The sequence below is a fragment of the Astatotilapia calliptera genome, chromosome 10 (genome assembly GCF_900246225.1).
Source record: "Astatotilapia calliptera chromosome 10, fAstCal1.2, whole genome shotgun sequence".
NCBI classification, from domain to species: Eukaryota; Metazoa; Chordata; class Actinopteri; order Cichliformes; family Cichlidae; genus Astatotilapia; species Astatotilapia calliptera.
The window spans coordinates 14,087,062-14,105,495 of record NC_039311.1 but is presented as its reverse complement, the minus strand read 5'-3'; the positions used below and the strand labels follow the sequence as shown (position 1 = coordinate 14,105,495).

The 18,434-nt window shown below is 38.1% G+C and overlaps 3 protein-coding genes across 13 annotated transcripts in view; all 3 read left to right on the top strand.

The window, feature by feature from the left end:
• LOC113030006 (ryanodine receptor 1-like) overlaps nt 1–2,410 on the top strand; it is a 56,391-nt gene extending 53,981 nt beyond the window's left edge. For all 11 annotated transcript variants that reach the window (XM_026181008.1, XM_026181007.1, XM_026181004.1 and 8 more), the window contains 2 exons: nt 553–604; nt 702–2,410. In XM_026181008.1, coding sequence (XP_026036793.1) covers nt 553–604; nt 702–797 — 148 coding nt within the window. In that variant the 3' untranslated portion in view covers nt 798–2,410. The remainder of the gene's footprint in view (nt 1–552; nt 605–701) is intronic.
• On the top strand, nt 2,400–6,333 carry LOC113030008 (uncharacterized). Its single transcript, XM_026181009.1, has 5 exons — nt 2,400–2,530; nt 3,301–3,559; nt 3,794–3,827; nt 5,037–5,211; nt 5,302–6,333. The coding sequence occupies exons 1-5, from the start codon at nt 2,416–2,418 to the stop codon at nt 5,643–5,645; spliced, it is 927 nt and encodes a 308-aa protein (XP_026036794.1). The 5' UTR covers nt 2,400–2,415; the 3' UTR covers nt 5,646–6,333.
• A 3,711-nt stretch (nt 6,334–10,044) lies between these two features.
• sms (spermine synthase) lies at nt 10,045–18,174 on the top strand. Its single transcript, XM_026181870.1, has 11 exons — nt 10,045–10,165; nt 11,297–11,417; nt 14,553–14,640; nt 14,974–15,038; nt 15,119–15,294; nt 15,424–15,578; nt 15,733–15,822; nt 16,010–16,124; nt 16,219–16,298; nt 16,490–16,605; nt 17,124–18,174. The coding sequence occupies exons 1-11, from the start codon at nt 10,120–10,122 to the stop codon at nt 17,152–17,154; spliced, it is 1,083 nt and encodes a 360-aa protein (XP_026037655.1). The 5' UTR covers nt 10,045–10,119; the 3' UTR covers nt 17,155–18,174.
• Nucleotides 18,175–18,434: the final 260 nt, after the last annotated feature.

The following is an 18,434-nucleotide window of genomic DNA, read 5'->3' as shown; positions in this document are numbered from 1 at the left end:
AGTAAAATATACTTGAATTACCAAGTCAGTCGCCTGATCTTAACCCAGTTGAGCATGCATTTCACTTGTTGAAGACTAAACTTTGGACAGAAAGGTCCACAAACAAACAGCAACTGAAAGCTGCTGCAGTAAAGGCCTGACAGAGCATTAAAAAGGAGGAAACCCAGCATCTGATGATATCTATGAGTTCAAGACTTCAGGCTGTCATTGCCAGCAAAGGGTTTCCAACCAAGTATTAGAAATTAACATTTTATTCTCAGTTATTTAATTTGTCCAATTACTTTTGAGGCCCTGAAATGAAGGGATTGTGCTAAAAATGCTTTGGTTTCTCACATTTTTATGCAATCTTTTTGTTCAACCCACTGAATTAAACCTGAAAGTCTGCACTTCAACTACATCTGAGTTGTTTCATTTAAAAGTCATTGTGATATTGTACAGAAGCAAAATTAGGAAAAAAGTTGTCTCTGTCCAAATATTTATGGGCTTAACTGTAGTATATCTCTACATGGATGCACAAATAAGAAAATATTCACAGGATCTTTTTTTTTTCAGGTTCTTTTTAATGTACCTCATCAACAAAGATGACACCGAGCACACTGGGCCGGTCAGTCTGAAGGTTTTTATTACAGTTTTTCTTTAGTTAGTGTGCTCCATTCAAGGCCTCACATTACCTCTTGTGTTCTTATATCGTGTCTTTTCAGGAGTCATATGTGTGGAAGATGTACCAGGAGCGCTGTTGGGACTTCTTCCCAGCTGGAGACTGTTTCAGAAAACAGTTTGAGGATCAGCTCTCTTAAAATATTTCCTTCAAATATTTTACAAATGAGGTTGTCATGTCATATCACAGCAAACTGGAATTGTCTAGAAAAATCAAGAAAATCCTGTTTGTGAACTATTAAGATGACTATTAATAAAAACTTTAATAATTTCTATGGATAATTAGGAATAAGAAGGGATAAGAATTTGCCCTAGAAGGGAAATTCATGCCAGTCTTTTTGTAAAGTTTAGTCATTTAGCTACTTATTTGTAAAGCATTGCCTCTGACACAAATTTAGAGAATTTATGGATTTTGCTCATTAGTTTTCTAATGTCACTCACAGTTAACCTGTTTCAAAGAAAGCAACTTACCAGTTAATGTGCAGTAACTCAAGCAGACTACCACACATATCACACATGCATATTAATTGTACTTACATACTATTCAGTCTCAATTATATGCTTTGGTGGTTGTGGCATCATTGGAACTTTAGCATATTTATTTGTTAGAACAGCTGATTTTTTCCAGTTTTAATTTCTTCACATACTACAGTATTTATGTTGAATTTTATTTAATGTTTTTTCCTAAATTAATTTAAAAGTCTGGGATAGTGAAAACATTAGAGTACATTACATTAGGGTAAGCTTGACTGTAATATCACTATTAGTTGATCTTGGACTTGGCATTAAACAGTATGTGTAATAAAGATGAGTTTGATCAGCAGTGGCTCGAGTAGCCTTTGTTATTGTATTTAACACAATTAATAAACACACACAAAAATGCAGCAAGCGAAAGCTGCAATTCAAAAAGAATGAAAAAGACGGAAAAATTAAAACCAGGTTAATGTTCACTTCAACCATTTTTAAGCTTTTAAAGTTTTTTATCAAGCACTTCACCATTCATTAGACAGTAATCCTCTTTAGCCTGAAATGATAAATGCATTTATTCGCTGTCACTGAATCCCCAAGTGTGCATCCCACCAGTTAACCTTTACTCTAACTATTTTTCAATGGATGCATTTTACTAGATTATATAATAAAAGTCGATTAAAGGATAACATTTAGATTATTTGTTGGCAACTTTGCAAAGTCATTGCAAGTTAGTTTGCATTTCAGCTACTAAAACCAGCTATTTAAAACCCTGGTAGGTTCCAATAAACCTACAATTTTTTTAAATGTGGACTTACTTTTTTTAAGTAAATGTAAGTGCAAAAAAACTATTGTCTGATTAGACACGGGTTGATAAATATTCACAGTTTAAGATGACAATGCACTAAATTGTCCCCAAAACCCCCCCAAAATGTTATTATTTTTATTTTCATGACAGCAACAAAACCTCTGGTTGATTAATTATATTGTTGGCTTACTATTCATGGTGTGTATTTAATAAAAGAAATGGATGTCTGGTGATGGTTTGATGATTTAAAATGACTTTCAGTTGTAATATCCATTTGGTGTATGTAAAAGCAAATGGGTATTAAAAACAAACATTCAAAAACAGTCGAATCATCCTGATTTACACAGTATCTCTGCACGCACTACAGCACTCTTTCTCTCATCACAACCCATTTTCATACCATGCTGCTGAACTTTGACTCTGTGGAGCATCCCAGCTGACTGGGGATTAAAGCTGAGCATTAAAAACTCACATTGAGCCTCATGTGCTTTTTGGCCATTCTGTGTGCAAACATTTCTCTCTCAGCCCACTGGAGTCACACATCGACTGTAAACATGAACATCTCGGGGATACATCAGGGCATGCTCAGGATGTATGGTGAGTCGGATCTTTACTTCAGGTGTGGATCTTTCTAGCGGTTGGTATGTGTTGCTTTTTGTAGGGCTTACGGTAATTTTCCAGTTTGTTGTGTACTTTCTGTCATGCTATTGCAAATGCAGATTTTGTTTATATATATTTATGTATAATTTCCATCATTATCTCATGGCATGGAGATGGTGTTAAAAAAGGATGATAAATAGGACAAGTTAGCAATGCTCTTGAGTACAATTTTAATAAGAGAAACCTATCAGTCTTCTCATCTTTGTATCCATTAGCAACCATATTATGAGTTTTTCTTCAAATAAGTACAGACGAATCTATATATACATTGTTTCACTCAAGATCCAAAGCTGTGACAAATGCTGATAGAAACATGACCTAAAGCTGTAGTTTGAAAAAAATGCTAAAAAGATGCTTAGACAGTTGGTATTTTAATACCCATATGTTGTTTACCATTTGCATATAGAACAAGTAAACACAAAGTGTGCGTGCGATTACACTATATGATGTGCACACGGTGGTCAACAGGATCTGATTCATGCTTGATCCCCCAACCATCTGACTGCCTTTAATCTGCTGGGATGATGGAATGACACAGTGTTCATTCTTTAATCCACGTGTACAATGTTCCCTCTGCTATCTTGATCACTCTCAGTATCCTCTGGGGGTTTTGTGATTCTGATTGGAATTGTTTATCACATTGTCATTTTGTCAACAAGCATTTTCTACACAATGACTTTGACTTTTTCTCTGCATTTCTGGTTCAGGTGGATTTATTTTCAAACAGTGGAAGAAAAGATTTATCCTTATAACTGCTGAAGGCAGTCTCCTAGTGTGCCATGATGCATCATCCCCTCCCAGCCAGCTGGTACTCTTGCAAAACAGTTGTGAGGCGATTGTGGAAGGCAAGGAGATCTTGGACCTACCTAAATTACCCTCTGGCGGGGGCAGAGATTGCTGCTTTGCTCTGATCCTGCCCCAGAATAAGTATCTGCTGCTGCTGGCGGAAACCTCTGCAGAGTGCAGGTGTTGTGGGGCTTTCTCTGCTAACTCTTGGGCCTTGTTTTAGATTAATGCTGCACACATTTAAGTTTAATATAACAAAGTTTGAGTGGTTTGGGGAATATGCCTTTTTGACTATTTTGAAACATATATGTCAGGTGAAAGACACATTAGCTACACATTCCAAAATTTCCAGGTATTCCATTGTTGTACATGAATTTGCATAAAGGTAATAACAATCGCTTTTTTCACTTTCAGCCAGTGGGTGAACGTGCTGAAAAAAGTGAAAAAGGTAAGTTAATAACATATTTATATTATTTATAATTATGTGTAATAATTATTTACAATAATGTTTACTATGTTCACCATCTATGTTTACCATCATTATTAATAATTGTAATTTGTTATCAAGCAAAATAGATGAACTTGATCACATTAATGAAAGAAAAATGATGTGATGCCCCATGTCAAAGAACATGGGGCATCACATCATGCTTTGTATGGCAGATTGGTCAGAGTAGCCATGGTGACCCCATCTACTTTGGTGCATACCACCTATCAAACCTTCTTGCAGACTATTTACACTCCTGGATGCTGCAGGATTTCCTTAGCCACACTGAAAAAAATGATGAGAAACTTGAAAAAGAGTTCAATGTGCTGACTTGTCCTTAAAATCCCCCAAATCGGGATTCCTGAAGTCAAGTATGTATCTGCAAGTGCTGAAAAAACTAGAGCTTAGAGATACGTACTGAAAGCGCCTGCTAGGGCACCTGTGCAGGCAGTCCATGTCACAACGGTCAAAGCTTTTAAAATTAAAAGGGAGACCTACACAATAGACATGTAGTTTAAATGTTTCTGCCTGGTGTATGTCATTGCTATTCATTAAATGTATGTATCAAAGAGATGTTTCACATAAAACAATGAATGTAGACCACGGGTGGGCAATCTCAGTCCACGAGGGCCGGTGTCCCTGCAGGTTTTAGATGTGTCCTCGAACCAACACAGCTGATTTAAATGGCTAAATTAGCTCCTCAACATGTCCTGAAGTTCTCCAGAGGCCTGGTAACGAACTAATCATGTGATTCAGGTGTGTTGACCCAAGGTGAGATCTAAAACCTGCAGGGACACCGGCCCTCGTGGACTGAGATTGCCCACCCCTGATGTAGACCTTGTAGTGGTGTTAGAAAGAAGGCTGTGAATCACCAGAGTCAGTGGGGCGAAAAAGAAAAAGTGTGAATATATTTTCAGAGAAATCACTATTAGCATGCAAAATCATATTTTCTGTACACACACAGACTATACACTACACTATGGACTCTTTGGAAATTAGATTGATTGATTTACATAAAGAATGTGCTCTGCGCTTTCAGATAATCTTTTAATCCTTAGATTTTTTTTAGTGTTTTAATCAGTCGATTAATTCATTTCTTTGAATTCCTGGCAGACATTGTGTTGGGAACATTATTTTTCTTTAACAGCATCTCCATTTTCTTTTCCACAGAGTCTCTCATCACCTCTCAGTCCTTGCAAGCGACATCAGATGCCACAACCACGTATTACTCTCCGAGATCTTGTGCCTGAACAAATCCTGGATAAAGATCCACCAACTCCACCTGTCAGCGACACAGAGTCATCCTCCCCTGGGCCAATGACTGGCGCTTCCCCGAAGGAGAAAGGTGAGCACTGGTGTTTCTTCTATTTTCATGTAAAAAATATTGCATAGATAGTTTATTAAAACATGTTTTTCAAACTGTTCATTTCAACAGGCAGGAATTCTTCCCGTACTAAGTATCATAAAGGAGGTGCATATTCAGCAGGCTGTTTGCGTCACGGCACTATCAATAATGCCCAAGCAATGAAGGCAGTTTATCTGCTGATGGGAGGGGCTGCTGCTTCCTCTGCCATGGGTTATTTAGGCACATGCTCATCTTCTAATCTGGAAGCCAAAGCCCCGGATCTGCCACTCTGCACAGATTTCTCCAGCATGGGACCAGCAGGAGGGTACCACACTGGCACTCCTGCACTCGACTCCGCCCACTTTAACAGCTTTGACTTTGAAGTGGCAGACTCTGATTTTGACGCTTTTGATTGTGGTGGATTTACTTTCTAATAATCTGCTTGTTGGAGACTGTGGATACGGATATATTTAATGGTACTGAACAAGTTGTTCCCACATATTTTGTCAAAATGACAAAACCATGTGAGGATATTTTATTAAGGGATAAATAAAATAATCCTGAATGTCAGTCAGTAAACCTGCAATAATAGCATTGTTGCTCATGGGTGTAGTGGCAGTGAGTGAGAATTCAACACTGACACAAATGTGATGTGCATTTAGGCAATAATACTGAGGTTCATCATTTTATTGTTGTGTTATTTTGTCACTATCATTTATCATAAAAAACATCAATTACAGCAACTTTAATAACACATGTGACTCCATCCTGTGGAAGAATATTATTTGCTGTTTTGGTTTAAATGTTCCTCTGTGTTTAATGGAGGCTCTGGATATTATGGGCACTAATTGAAGACTGATAGCATGATACACTTAAGTACCATTTGTGCGTAGTGTTGAAAGAGTCTTAAAAATTATGTAATAACCCAGATTGGATTAAAATCCATCTGTAATAGATACATTGACCAAGGACAAACTACTAGAGCTCCTCTTAATCTTTTTTCAGGTACTGTGTTCCTTTCGAACATTCAGCTGTTAATTGTCCTTGGATTTATGTTACATTCAAAGTAATTCTGTCTGAGTTCATTTCCTTTAAATGAATAAAAGGTTTGTGTGGAAATGTGTTCTACTTGTTCTCTTTGTGCAGTTAGTTACTAACCACCTAAACTGAATTTCTTGCAAATACTTTTAATGAAGAATATCCATTTTGCATTCAACTGAAACCAACAAACTCAATAAAAGCCAAATTAAATTGAAATTAAAACAAAAAAAGGAGCAGGGAATGAAAAAAGACAATAAACCTCCCACTGACTGGCAGTTTGGTAATACCTGAACTAAAGCTATGTCAGAGGACACCTGATGGTGTGACACATCAGGCAGGAGTGAGGTCCCTGCTCACAACGTGCTTCTTATAAGTTATAACTAGAATAATTTAACCATTCTACGTATGCAATACATAAAGTATATACAGTTTCTTCAGTAATTTGTGTTGAAAGCTAAATAACACATATTAATTCTTTTTTGTTAATACTGTTAATACTTTTTATCATTACATAGTTACTAAAGTAACACAGGCACTAAAAGTACATTTTTGTCCATTATTTTCTTTTTTAGTTTAAAACGCTTTTAATAAGAAGCATTAGGTAACAAAACTAGACTTCTTCCTATATATAGTGTAGCTTTGCAGTGATGTGACTATTTTTGAGGTAGCTATGCTTCTTGAGAAAAATAGCTTTAACGCTGTTTGGTAACTACTGTAATGCATGGGTCACATCATCACTCTTTGAATTTTCTCTTGTTCTCTTATTTAAATTAAATACAACAGACTGTTTTTTTTTCACTGTGGCTGCTCACCAATCAAGTCACTTATGAAGTGAAATCAAATTCCTTCTATTTGTGTAAATGCATGCAGTCTTAATCACCTTCCTGGCACAGCAGCAGCTTAAGACAGTCATAAAAGCCTGTGTGTGACTTCACTGATACCCTTATAGGCCCATATAGAGCCAAGGTTCAAGAGAGTTTGTAATTAACACTGTTCTTAATATTCTCTCTTTGTTCATGCACTAAGTTGGGTTTTTTTAAAGTTAAAAAAAAGTAACTAAACATTATCAGTACCTCTGTCCTACTTGCAGTGGAGTGAAATCTGTGAGTATTCTCCACACAAGGTCAGTCAGGTTTTCAGCATGTGCTTGGAGTCTGACAAACTTTCCACTTGTCTCTGCTCCTGTTTGTGATATGAGCCCAGGCCACAGCCAGGGTGAGAAGAGTGTCCAGTTTAAGAACAATATCATGCCTCTGTTTTTTTAAGGGTTATTTTTTCTTGGTGGAAATTACTCTATGTGCTTACAGTATAAAAGTATGAAAGTGAGTGTTAAGTCTTAAAGTAGTGTTAAGTCTGAGACCATGGTTCACTGTTGGAAAACGGTGGACTGCTTCCTCTGGGTTGTGAGTGAGTTGCTGCCTTCTAAGAGGCCTTTGGACAGGTCGACCAGTGAGTCACTGAAAACTGTCACAGAAAGGATGCTGAGCAGGAGGCAAGGCTATTGATTTAGCAGTCAATCTACCTTCCAAACGTCCACTTTACTAATTAGGTCTGGAGGGATTCTTTAAACACTTTACCTGGCTTTGGTGGTTGGACCCAGCCTCACAAATAGTCCATGGATCTGGCACATCCACAGCTCAGGATAGAGCTGCTTTTCCTTTGCTCAGAAAGAGTTTGACGAGATGGCTCAGGCGTCTGATTAGAATACCATCTGGGAGACTTTCTTTTGGAGGTTTTCCAGGCATGACCAGCTGGAGCTGTAGATTGCCTGCATTTAAAGACATCTAAGGTTTAGCTTACTAATTTAGCAGCACACGTGACCATGGTTTCTTGACGTCTACAAACAGAAATATCTTCAGAGAGAGGTTTGGGCACTTATAAACAGTATCAGTATCACAGCAGTCTGTGTAACTTAGTACACAACAAAATAGACACTATAAATAACAATAAAATGTCTAAAACCACCACCAAAAACAAACATAGCAAAGAAAGCAAAGTTGGTTGCTAAAATCTCTAAAACAAGACAGAAAACGTGAAAATGATATCAATAAAATCATTTTCATGACAGAAAAAATAAAGGAATCATTTTGATGATCACCACTGCAAAACCAGTTAGAGGCCAGAAGGCCAGAAGGCTTTTTTCTTTTAAAAAAAAAGAAATTGTTGGAGCCTGAAAGCTAACAAGATGTGCAACTGTCTCTCCCCCCAGGCTGTTATACTAAGGACTCGTTTAGCCCTTTTGACAAACTCTAGAAAAGAGTGAACGTGCACACACACACATACACACTCATTCATGAATGCTGAATGCTGTGTACATTTGTAAGTAAATATTGCCTTTTTAAGGTGTGTAATGTGTAAAGTGACAAAGAAGAGACGTCTTGTTTAATCTTAGGATTGTACTGCATGTGCGAATTTACATTGTGTAATCACATATGTATAATACCAGTAATATAAAGGTAATATAATATGAAGTAATATAATAACATAATATAAATGACATATACTGGCTGAACAAGCATTGGCAGAGGTCTTTTTCATTCACATCCTTTTTTCTGAACATACAATAACAAAATTATTTTATTATTTTAGAGGCTTGGCATTCAAGTAGTGCTTAACAAATTTATTAGACCGCCTGTCACAAAAACAAGAAAACAAATCTTTTACAAATGTGTCAAAAACTTGTTTAAAACTAAAAAGTTAATTTGAAACATCTTAATTGAAATTGCAGCAACAAAAAATAAATATATATTTTTAGCAATTACCAGTGCTGTGGTGGTCTTTTAAATTTGTTTAGCACTGTAAAGTATGACAGGAGTCTATCTTAAAAGAAATGTGTCAATAGTCATATGCAGCTTTGCTGACAAGGACAGTCTTCTTGGCAGCCAGTTAGAGCCTACAAAATACAAAGTCTTGTCCTACAGCATTCTGAGGAAGTATTCCAAGTACAATACCCCGCACCTGTTTACTTATATCTGCCCTCATGATGGAAATGTAAATTTGTAACACGGCACCTCATGTGCAACAGTCCGTCCCCCGCCCTGTCTAAATATCTCAGATCAGCCCTCTTTACAAACTTGTAAAGAAAGAATAAACATGCGTGCATGCACATTTTCATACTCAATACCTTTAGGTAGGAGTCCTGTGTGTATTTTGTAGCTCAGTATTGTGTTTTTATGATGTGTAAAGTGACAAAAAAGAAATATATCTTTAAAACTAGTCACTATACTTCATATGCACGAAATTGTTGAACAGAACATACAAAGAAATAAAGATAAAAAATAAAGTAAAAACAAATATAGAATAATCATAAGAGTACAAAAGTGGCCCCTTGTAATCCAGGGCCTTGTTACAGAGGGCTTGCTGGTTGTTTGAAAGATTCAGGTTTGCTGGCTGTACTTTGCAGATCTGGAAACTATGTCCATCTTTCATGTTTGAGACTCCCCTTTTGTAAACTAGAGTCAGTTAAAAAACAAGATACTGTTCCATTATGCGTTGTAGGACATGATAAAAGAGAAAAGTTCTGTACAGTCACACACGAAGTGTGACAGATGGTAACAATATGTGCAGATTTGTTTGATTATAGGATGTGTAACATCATGCGCTCAATGCAATGACTGTGAAACTTTTAACAGTCGCTGATTGAATGATATTAAAATCAAAATTCCCACTTCTCCTGATTAACGCATGGTGACGTAGTGAATCCCCACCTTGACGTCAGCCGCAGCCAATAGGACTTCACGGTCATCGCAGAAGCCCTGCCCACTTTAGCAAGTGCAGTCTGTAGCGGTAACAGGGTCCGCCCCCTGTCTCTGCAGATAAAGGTTCGCAGTCTGCTATCCCAGGCATGGATGACGGTTGTAGTGAGACATGGCAGTCCGACATTACACTCTCGACTTCAACCTTTCTACAGCAGGTAGGAGGAAGGTGATGCATAGCTGACTGTAGGAAGGTCTTTCGTTACATTTCGTTATGCATCAGGGCTGCATGCTTTGCTAGCCTGCTAGTTTTGGCCTGCTAATTTATAGTCAATACTGCCAGGATTATAAAGTGCCACTGGTACATTGCCCATGTTTAGGCACTATATGCATGTGCCCTAGTGCTATGCTACTTGTGCCCACCAGTACAAACCCCTGTCCGTAGGCAGGTACGGCTTGACACTGGTAGGCCACTATTAGCTCGTGAACTGTCACATCAGTATGCATATTTAATGTCAGTGGCACATATTTACAGGTCAGCGTAAATGTCTGTTTAGCAGGTATCTTTGTGGATAAAGCAGCGCAAGCAACTACGGTTGAAACCAAAGTCACATCACTGTCAGTGCAGCATAAGCTTCTAATTAGAGCTCAGTTAGCTTTGGCTAGCATGGCTATGATTAGCCTAGCCGTGTTAGCAAGTCTCTGTAATCAATAACAGAGGGCCCGAGCGATCTCATCAAATAGTTGCGAAAAGTACAGCTTGAATTAATATAATGCGGATTTGTTTTATGACTTATAGGACTTATACAGGTGTGTCTGTTTCATAAGTATAAATTATAACATCAAGTGTGAGTAATCGTTGTTTAATCATGCAGCACGCGCTTTTCGTCGACCTAAGTCTGTGACCCCGTTAACACTCGATAATCAGTAAACGCATGTAGTAAATTGGCACCCGTGCGCTTTGAGGGCTCTGCCAGACATTTATAGTCCAATTAAAATCATCCAGGAAGACGTGCATGTCTGCCATTGTTGTGGTTTTACCATTAATAATATAATAATAAACTTATTTATAAAGCACACTTAAAAACCAAGGGTATGCCAAGGTGCTTAACAAGTAAAATAGCTATTAACTGATAGTGGTGTGAGAATGAAGCTATGAAGATTCAAACTGTCATTAGGCTTTTTTTTTTTTCTTCTTCTTTTTAAAAACCCTTTGTTTCAGAAGTCTGTTTAGAGGAACCAAAGTTTGTCACAGATAATAAATGGAGTATATGATAATGAAAGTGAAGTGCAGCTGTATTTGATTAATATATTTTGTTCACATCAGATTTATTTGCTCCCTCTTTCAGTTGACCCTGCCTCGACAGTGTCTGGTCTGCTGTCTATATTTCATGAACAGGAACTGACAGAGACTATTCATGATACAGACGGGCATGGTTATCTTGCTACCTTTGTGGGCAAGAATGGCAGGTAAGGTCAATATTTTCTCACAAACAAAAGTGACTCCTTCAGTCTAATTATAACTCTTTAGCAGTAAAACTTGGATTACTAAATCCTAATTGGGCAAAACATTTTGTGTATTAGGATGTGATAGCTTAAAGCTAATCTGGCTAGGGTACTTGTTGGCTCGTCTTCAATCAGATTTGTGTCTGTATAAATAAATAATAAAGGTGCAACAATACTAATATCGATATTGAACCGTTCGATGCAGTGCTTTCGGTACGCATATGTATCGAACAATACAAAATTTTTACATTTATTTTATCAACTTTTCTTCTGACGATGCTGTCTGTGTTGAGCACTCAGTGGATCTGCGCTCGACAGTGCAGCCTAGGCGGAGTAATCGAACGCAGATTCACTGAGCGCAGGGCAAGCTAGCGAGACAGAAGTTAAGCTCTCCTTGCAACATGCCAAATTGAACCTCCCCCACCCTCATTCAGACCTGGCGTTTGGAACCATTTTGGTTTTCATGTGACGTATGACCCTGAAGGTAAGCGCGTCATGGACAAAAGTAAAACAGTATTTTGGATGTGCCACCCAATGCTCAATTACATTGGTGGGAACTAGTGCGTTAGCGCAGTTTTCTCATTAACGTGTTGGCCGTCCAGCCCCATGCACGGGGCGATCCGCGTTAATGTCATTTCAGATTAACGCTGACAGCACTAGTGGGAACACAACGAATATGACTGCACATTTACGCCGACATCATCCTAATGCAAAGACAAGTGGAAGCAGACAAAAACAACAAGCACGCATGGTACAAACTTGACCCGAGTCATTTGTTAGCACATGATTCTCCTTATGGGGACCTGATATGTTTAACCCTTGTGTGGTGTTCATATTTTTGTTACTCAGCCAGTGTTCATGGGTCTGGTGGACCCGCTAGAGTTTTGGCTTTCCAAATTAACACTATCAAACAATTTTATGTTAAATTACTAAACAGATGTTTACTTCATCCCAATTACAAGACATGTGAACAGCAAACATGGTTAATTTTTTCCCTTTACCTTTGTTAGATCACATTTATGAATTAATGTGCTCCTCGTTTTTTTTTTGTTTGTTTTTTATAAAATGTTATAAAAAACATAAATCAGTTATAATCAAGTGGAGTGAGTGGTAAGACACAACACATTTACATGTGAAGCAATATGTTCCACAACTAAATGGGATCAGCTGCTCATCAATGGTGACATTGGGCCCAGGTTTGTAAAACAGGGGAGGTGGTGCACCCACTTATCCCACACTGTCCTGATGGCAGCTAGCTTGTCTCTCTGCCGTCGAGCTGGTCTGTCGTCTCGGTTATCAAAACGGATAATCCTGGAAATTTTGTGGAAGTTTTCCAGAGTCATTGATGCACGGAAAGGTTCTTGCCGGTTTCTGCATCCCACAGGGATTCTGTGGATTCCCCTTTGGACCTGAAAACTCCTGCAAGGATAAGAACCCCAAAGTAGGCCTTTGGGGTTCTTAGATGAATTTGGTCCATCTCCTTCCACCTCTCTCCAAAAAAACACCTTCCTTCTAGATTACTGCAATCCAGAATAATTTTCTGGATGGAATCTGGGATGAAAAGCTCAAATGAAGACTTGATGTCCTGCACATGAGTAACTGTCAGCCGTGTTGGCCCTGGCTTATCCCAGTAACAGCTCTGCAGGGTGGCTCATTTCTTGGGCAAGAAGACCATTCAATTTCACCAGTTATTGACATCCATGTTTCTACACTTGCTGTCTGGTGGGCTTGTTCTGGTCCTAGAGCTGGCTGCAGATGGGGTACTCGTCTTCGTTTTGTTACTAAATGGTGCTCAACCTCATCCTCTTCTTCAAAGTCACTGTCAGACTCTGAATTTTCAGAAATGCTAAATATTCTGAAACCTCTTTGTCAACATCATCGTTCGAAGCCTCTCTCTCTTCCAAAATCAATTGGATGGCCCTCGCAGCAGATAATCTTTTGCCATCTTGATCAGTTGGGATAAGGAACCACACTGGCAAAGTCTTATTTATAGTATTATGCCCCTAATTTGCAGGTGGGACAGGGTATGAGAAAATAAAATTTGGATCCCTCAAGAAAGAGGGTAAAATGTGTGGGAATGTCAGAGCAGACGGTGTTGATAGTTGAATTTTCAACAATGTTGCAACTTTGTGCGGAGCAGGAGGGGAGGAAATCACTATCAGCAGCACCAGAAAGGAGGAAGACAGAGTGTGGGAACACAGGACCTACACTTTCAACACTTTTATTAGACCTGGGTCCAGTGGACCCAAACACCTTGTATGTAATGTAAATGCGTGGGGGGAGGTACAGTATGAGGTCATTGAAAATTAGTTTGGATTTATGTTCTTCACAGAAAATAAGCCAAAGCCAATGAATTTCAGGTTGAAAAAATAATTAATTGTTTAATTTCTTTTAAAAAAAAAACTGAAAACGGGTCTCAGAGACCAGAACACCATACAAGGGTTAATATGCTGCTGAGAATATAGCCCAGAAGAAGCGTACAGTATAGCTTTTATTTTGGAAAGAGCCATTTCTCTGTAACAAACTCCTTTCCAAAGATGAGTGATTCCTCAATCAGATATATTTATTTTTTTATTACTTTGTTGTTTCAGCGACATTAAATTTAAAAACTGTACTTTTGAGTTAAAATATGTATTTATAATTTTAATACATGACAAATTAAAAAGGCATAAACAGTTTTTGTTTTTGTTTTTTTTGTATCAAAAAAATATCGAACCATGAATTTTGTGTATCATTGCACTCCTAATAAATAAGTGTACTAATATCCCAAAGCCAGGATGTGTTTTCACCAAATGTGGGTCTTTGGAGAATTCTAAAACTTGTGTGTTGTCTGACTCTCTAAGCAATGTCTACGGCTTCTTGATAGACTTCCTGATAAATCCTGAGCATGCTTCTAGTTGGACAGCATTGCAGGAATGTTTCAGTTAACTCTTCAAACTTTAAAAATATTACCCTTCAAACTTCTTTGCAACAGAGGAACTTTTCACAGCTTCCTCTGAGAGGTCGCATTGCACACGTTGAGTGGCTTTTTTTGTTTTTAGTTTAGTGTTCCTCTAACTTTGTTTTGCATCGTTTTCTGTTTCCTACATCAATTCTCAGGTTTGTTGTCCTGCGTGTGCACTCCCAGGGGCTGGTCACAGTTGATTTGCAGTTTTACGAAGATGATGACATTGCACAGCTAGACAATGTAAGAGCATACACAGGGCTATTGTTTTTACCAACATTGAAACTAATAAGGTTAAACATCTCTGGGACTATATAATGATAACCCAACCCTTTTTGACCATAGGCATCTTTAGTGCCTGTCAAAAGATACTTACAGTTACTGTCTGTGTACTGGCTTCCTGTATTCAAACACTTTCACATCCCTAAATGCTAGTGCATACACGGAGGGTTAAATTACACCAACTATGGTGTTGTTTACTCCCGATGTGTTTTGCATTAGGGTTGTCTGTGTAGCAATATGAAACCTTTCACAAATTTGGTGAAAGTTTAAGCTGCATCTATTCTTACTCCACAGCTTTTGAATGCACTGGAAAATAAGCTGAAAGTTCTCTTAAATGGCAATATTACAAGGATTAAAAAGTAAGTATCACTATATTGTTCTTGTAAATGTATCGTACTTCATGGTGCAGTATTATTTATCCCCCCCCACCTCCCAAAAGGCTTCCAGCCCTTTTGCGAGGAGCAAAAGTTGACCGCTACTGGCCCACAGCCGATGGCAGACTAATTGAGTATGACATTGACAAGGTGGTGTATGAAGAGGATTCTGAATACCAAAACATAAAGATTTTGCACTCACAGCAGTATGGGAATATTCTAGTTCTGGATGGAGACGTTAGTAAGTATATAAATCATGACATGTTGCTTGCACACAAGATTTTGTTTTTTCAAAATGACTGTTTAACTTAGTAGAGTCAGTCTAATAAGAATTATTTGTTTTGCCTTTAAAAACAAATTTTTCTTGCAGACCTTGCAGAGAGTGACTCTGCCTACACCCAGGCCATCACAGGCAGTGGAAAAGAAAACTACGCTGGAAAAGAAGTGCTGATTTTAGGAGGAGGTGATGGAGGAATACTTGCTGAGTTGGTCAAACAAAAGCCAAAGATGATCACCATGGTGGAGATATCCTTTACTGAGCTTTCATTTGAGTGACTTTGTTCATATTAAAGCAAACATTCACTTTTTTTAGATCACTCCAAATCTCCACACTTAGATTTGCATTATTCTCAGTGTAATTCTGTGTGTGCATCTGACTGTTCCTTAATAAAGCTTCTACATTGACCAGAAGGTGATAGATGGGTGCAAAAAATACATGAGGAAGACTTGTGGTGATATCCTGGACAACCTGAAGGGAGACTGTTACCAAGTGAGTGCTGAATTGTGTGGTGTGGTTTTTTTTTTTTTTTGTTTTTTTTGTGTGTGTGCACATTTGCTCAATGTGTTTTGCGTTATTAATATTTATTTTTAAAGCGGCAATAGGCAGGACAAAAGTTTTGAAGCAGGGGTAAATTGAAGATGCATTTTGAATAATCTCCTCGTCTCATGGATTGCAGATATTAGTTCAGGACTGTGTTCCCTTGCTGAAGAAGTATGTCCAGGAAGGAAGGACATTTGATTATGTTATTAATGACCTCACTGCAATCCCAATATCCACCTCGCCAGAAGAAGGTATTGATAACAATAGCCATACATCAGGAAAGGTGGCACACAGGTGCAGTGTGAAGAAATGTTTAACTTGTCACATGCTGTCTGGTTTCTGTAGACTCTACGTGGGAGTTCCTGCGTCTCATTTTAGATCTATCTATAAAAGTGCTGCATCCCAGTGGAAAGTATTTCACACAGGTGAGTCTGCTCCTAATTTACCATACCGTTCATGATTGGGGGATTTTGTCAATACTGTTTTTAAAGGTGAACTAAATATTAATTTATTTGAAACACTTCATGCGATGACCAAGCATCATTTCTACTGTGTGTCAGGGCCTAATTATTTATCTGTATGAGTCTCATGAATCTTTTCTGCTGCTGGCCATCAGGGCAACAGCGCAAATCTGACCGAGGCACTGAATCTGTTTGAGGAACGGCTGGGAAGGCTCTCGTGTCCAGTGGACTTCCGCAAAGAGGTGGTGTGCGTTCCATCCTACCTGGAGCAGTATCCTTTCTATCAAGTCCCATAATTTATAAAAATGTTTACTGAATTGAAGTATTAAGGCTAGGTTATCATTTCTGCTTTCATTAGAGAAATTAAATAATGGTGTTTTGCTCTTATACTGTGAGGGAGAAATTCAAAGTGTCTGCTTTAAAAAAAACAAAAACAACCAAACAAAACCCCAGACATTCAGGCACTGTCAAAGGTCACCTTTGCATATGGACTGATTATTAAAATTGGGATATTTGCTTGCTGTGGTCACCTGATCCTGCCAGTGTAGTTTAGTTAGCAGGCACATTAGGACCATCTGATTTTAATAATCCAGTCTAAGTGTCTGTCTGCAGGTGCCGCTTGCACGCACTCTAAACACCACTGATCTAATTGAAAAACAGTCTACTAACACACCAAAGCCACATGCAGGTGAATAAAGATAGTCTTCCCCATCAATCTAGCTCAGTTTCAATCCAGTCTAACATTTATTTGTTTTTGTGTACATGTGTAGTCCTTAACTCAACTATCAGATGGGTTTTTTACACCGCTTGGAAAAAGTAAACAAGTTATCTCCTGAAATTCTCAGCAGCTGGAATGTGAAGGCTCCTAATTTCTTCTGTACCCCCTCATTTGTACGCAAATTGAATGCAGCCTGAAAATTGGAGGCCACACAAAATTCAGTTTAGTTTTAAATGTTAGGAACTATTCAGGTATTTCCAAAGTCTGAATTGTTCACACACCTCTGTGCACATTGGTGAGCTTCTGCTGACTAAGACAAGTAATTTAATTTGCTGTTTTCAGTTAACAAACACTGACTGAAAAACACTCCAGCTTAAACCAGTCAAGTTGGTGTGGTTAAGTTATGAGAGTATATGTGTATATATATTTTTTCTTTTTCTATAGCTGACTCAGTTCTCCTCGAGGCATAATTGCAGTTTTATCATCCCCATTCTTTTAATTTTACAACTTGTCAGTTGTATTGTTTGTTACTTGAGGTTTTTTTTTTTTTTTTCTCCTTATAAATGTCCACTTGCATGTGCTCTGAAGGAGCTGTTGGAACACTGATTTTTATACACTGATAATGTGGAGTAACTCATTTCCCATACATATGTACTCATTTTCTGTAATCTTGAGTTATGAAGTTGAATGAACGTGCCTCTGCGTGAGCCAGTGCACAGGTGCAGCATACCCAAAGTGTCACTTTTATGCTTCATTTTTGTTGCTGCCTTTCAAATGTGATTTCTTTCAGGTTGTATTAAGGTGGTCACGCCCAGCGGGACTGAGGGGCTTAAATCAAAGTGTTTTAAAAGGGAAACTATTTCTCCAAAGTTACTGCCACCTCTGCTTGTGCTGTTTTGTCATGTTTTATCGGCACCTTTTTGTTTTTGCCTGATAAAGTGTTTGTTAAGACTGTATTAGGTGCACGTAAAGGACGGTGAATGTAGCTTGCATATACAGTACAATGCACATTTGATCTACCCTGTGGGACATTTATTTATTCGTTATTTCATTAAATGCTGTCCTTTCCTGCTTGAGATGATTTTGACCATCTATGATTAAACTGTTTTTGGGGGGAACATACCTGTGGTGTTTGACTCATTCCTCTTGATCACTGTTATCTTAAGAAAAATGCAAGAGACGGGAAACGTGACTGTTTTCCTCGTAAGAACTAATATTTGTCCAAAACTTAAAGTACCAGTTTGTCAGCCAAAATCTTAAAGCTTAACTAATCAAATCTAAAAAATAAGGCAGAGGTTAAAAATGTCAAACTGCTGCAGCAGCTTTTGCATTTGCTTAGAATGTATTGGGTTTCTCATTCTGTGACATGTTTACACAGATGC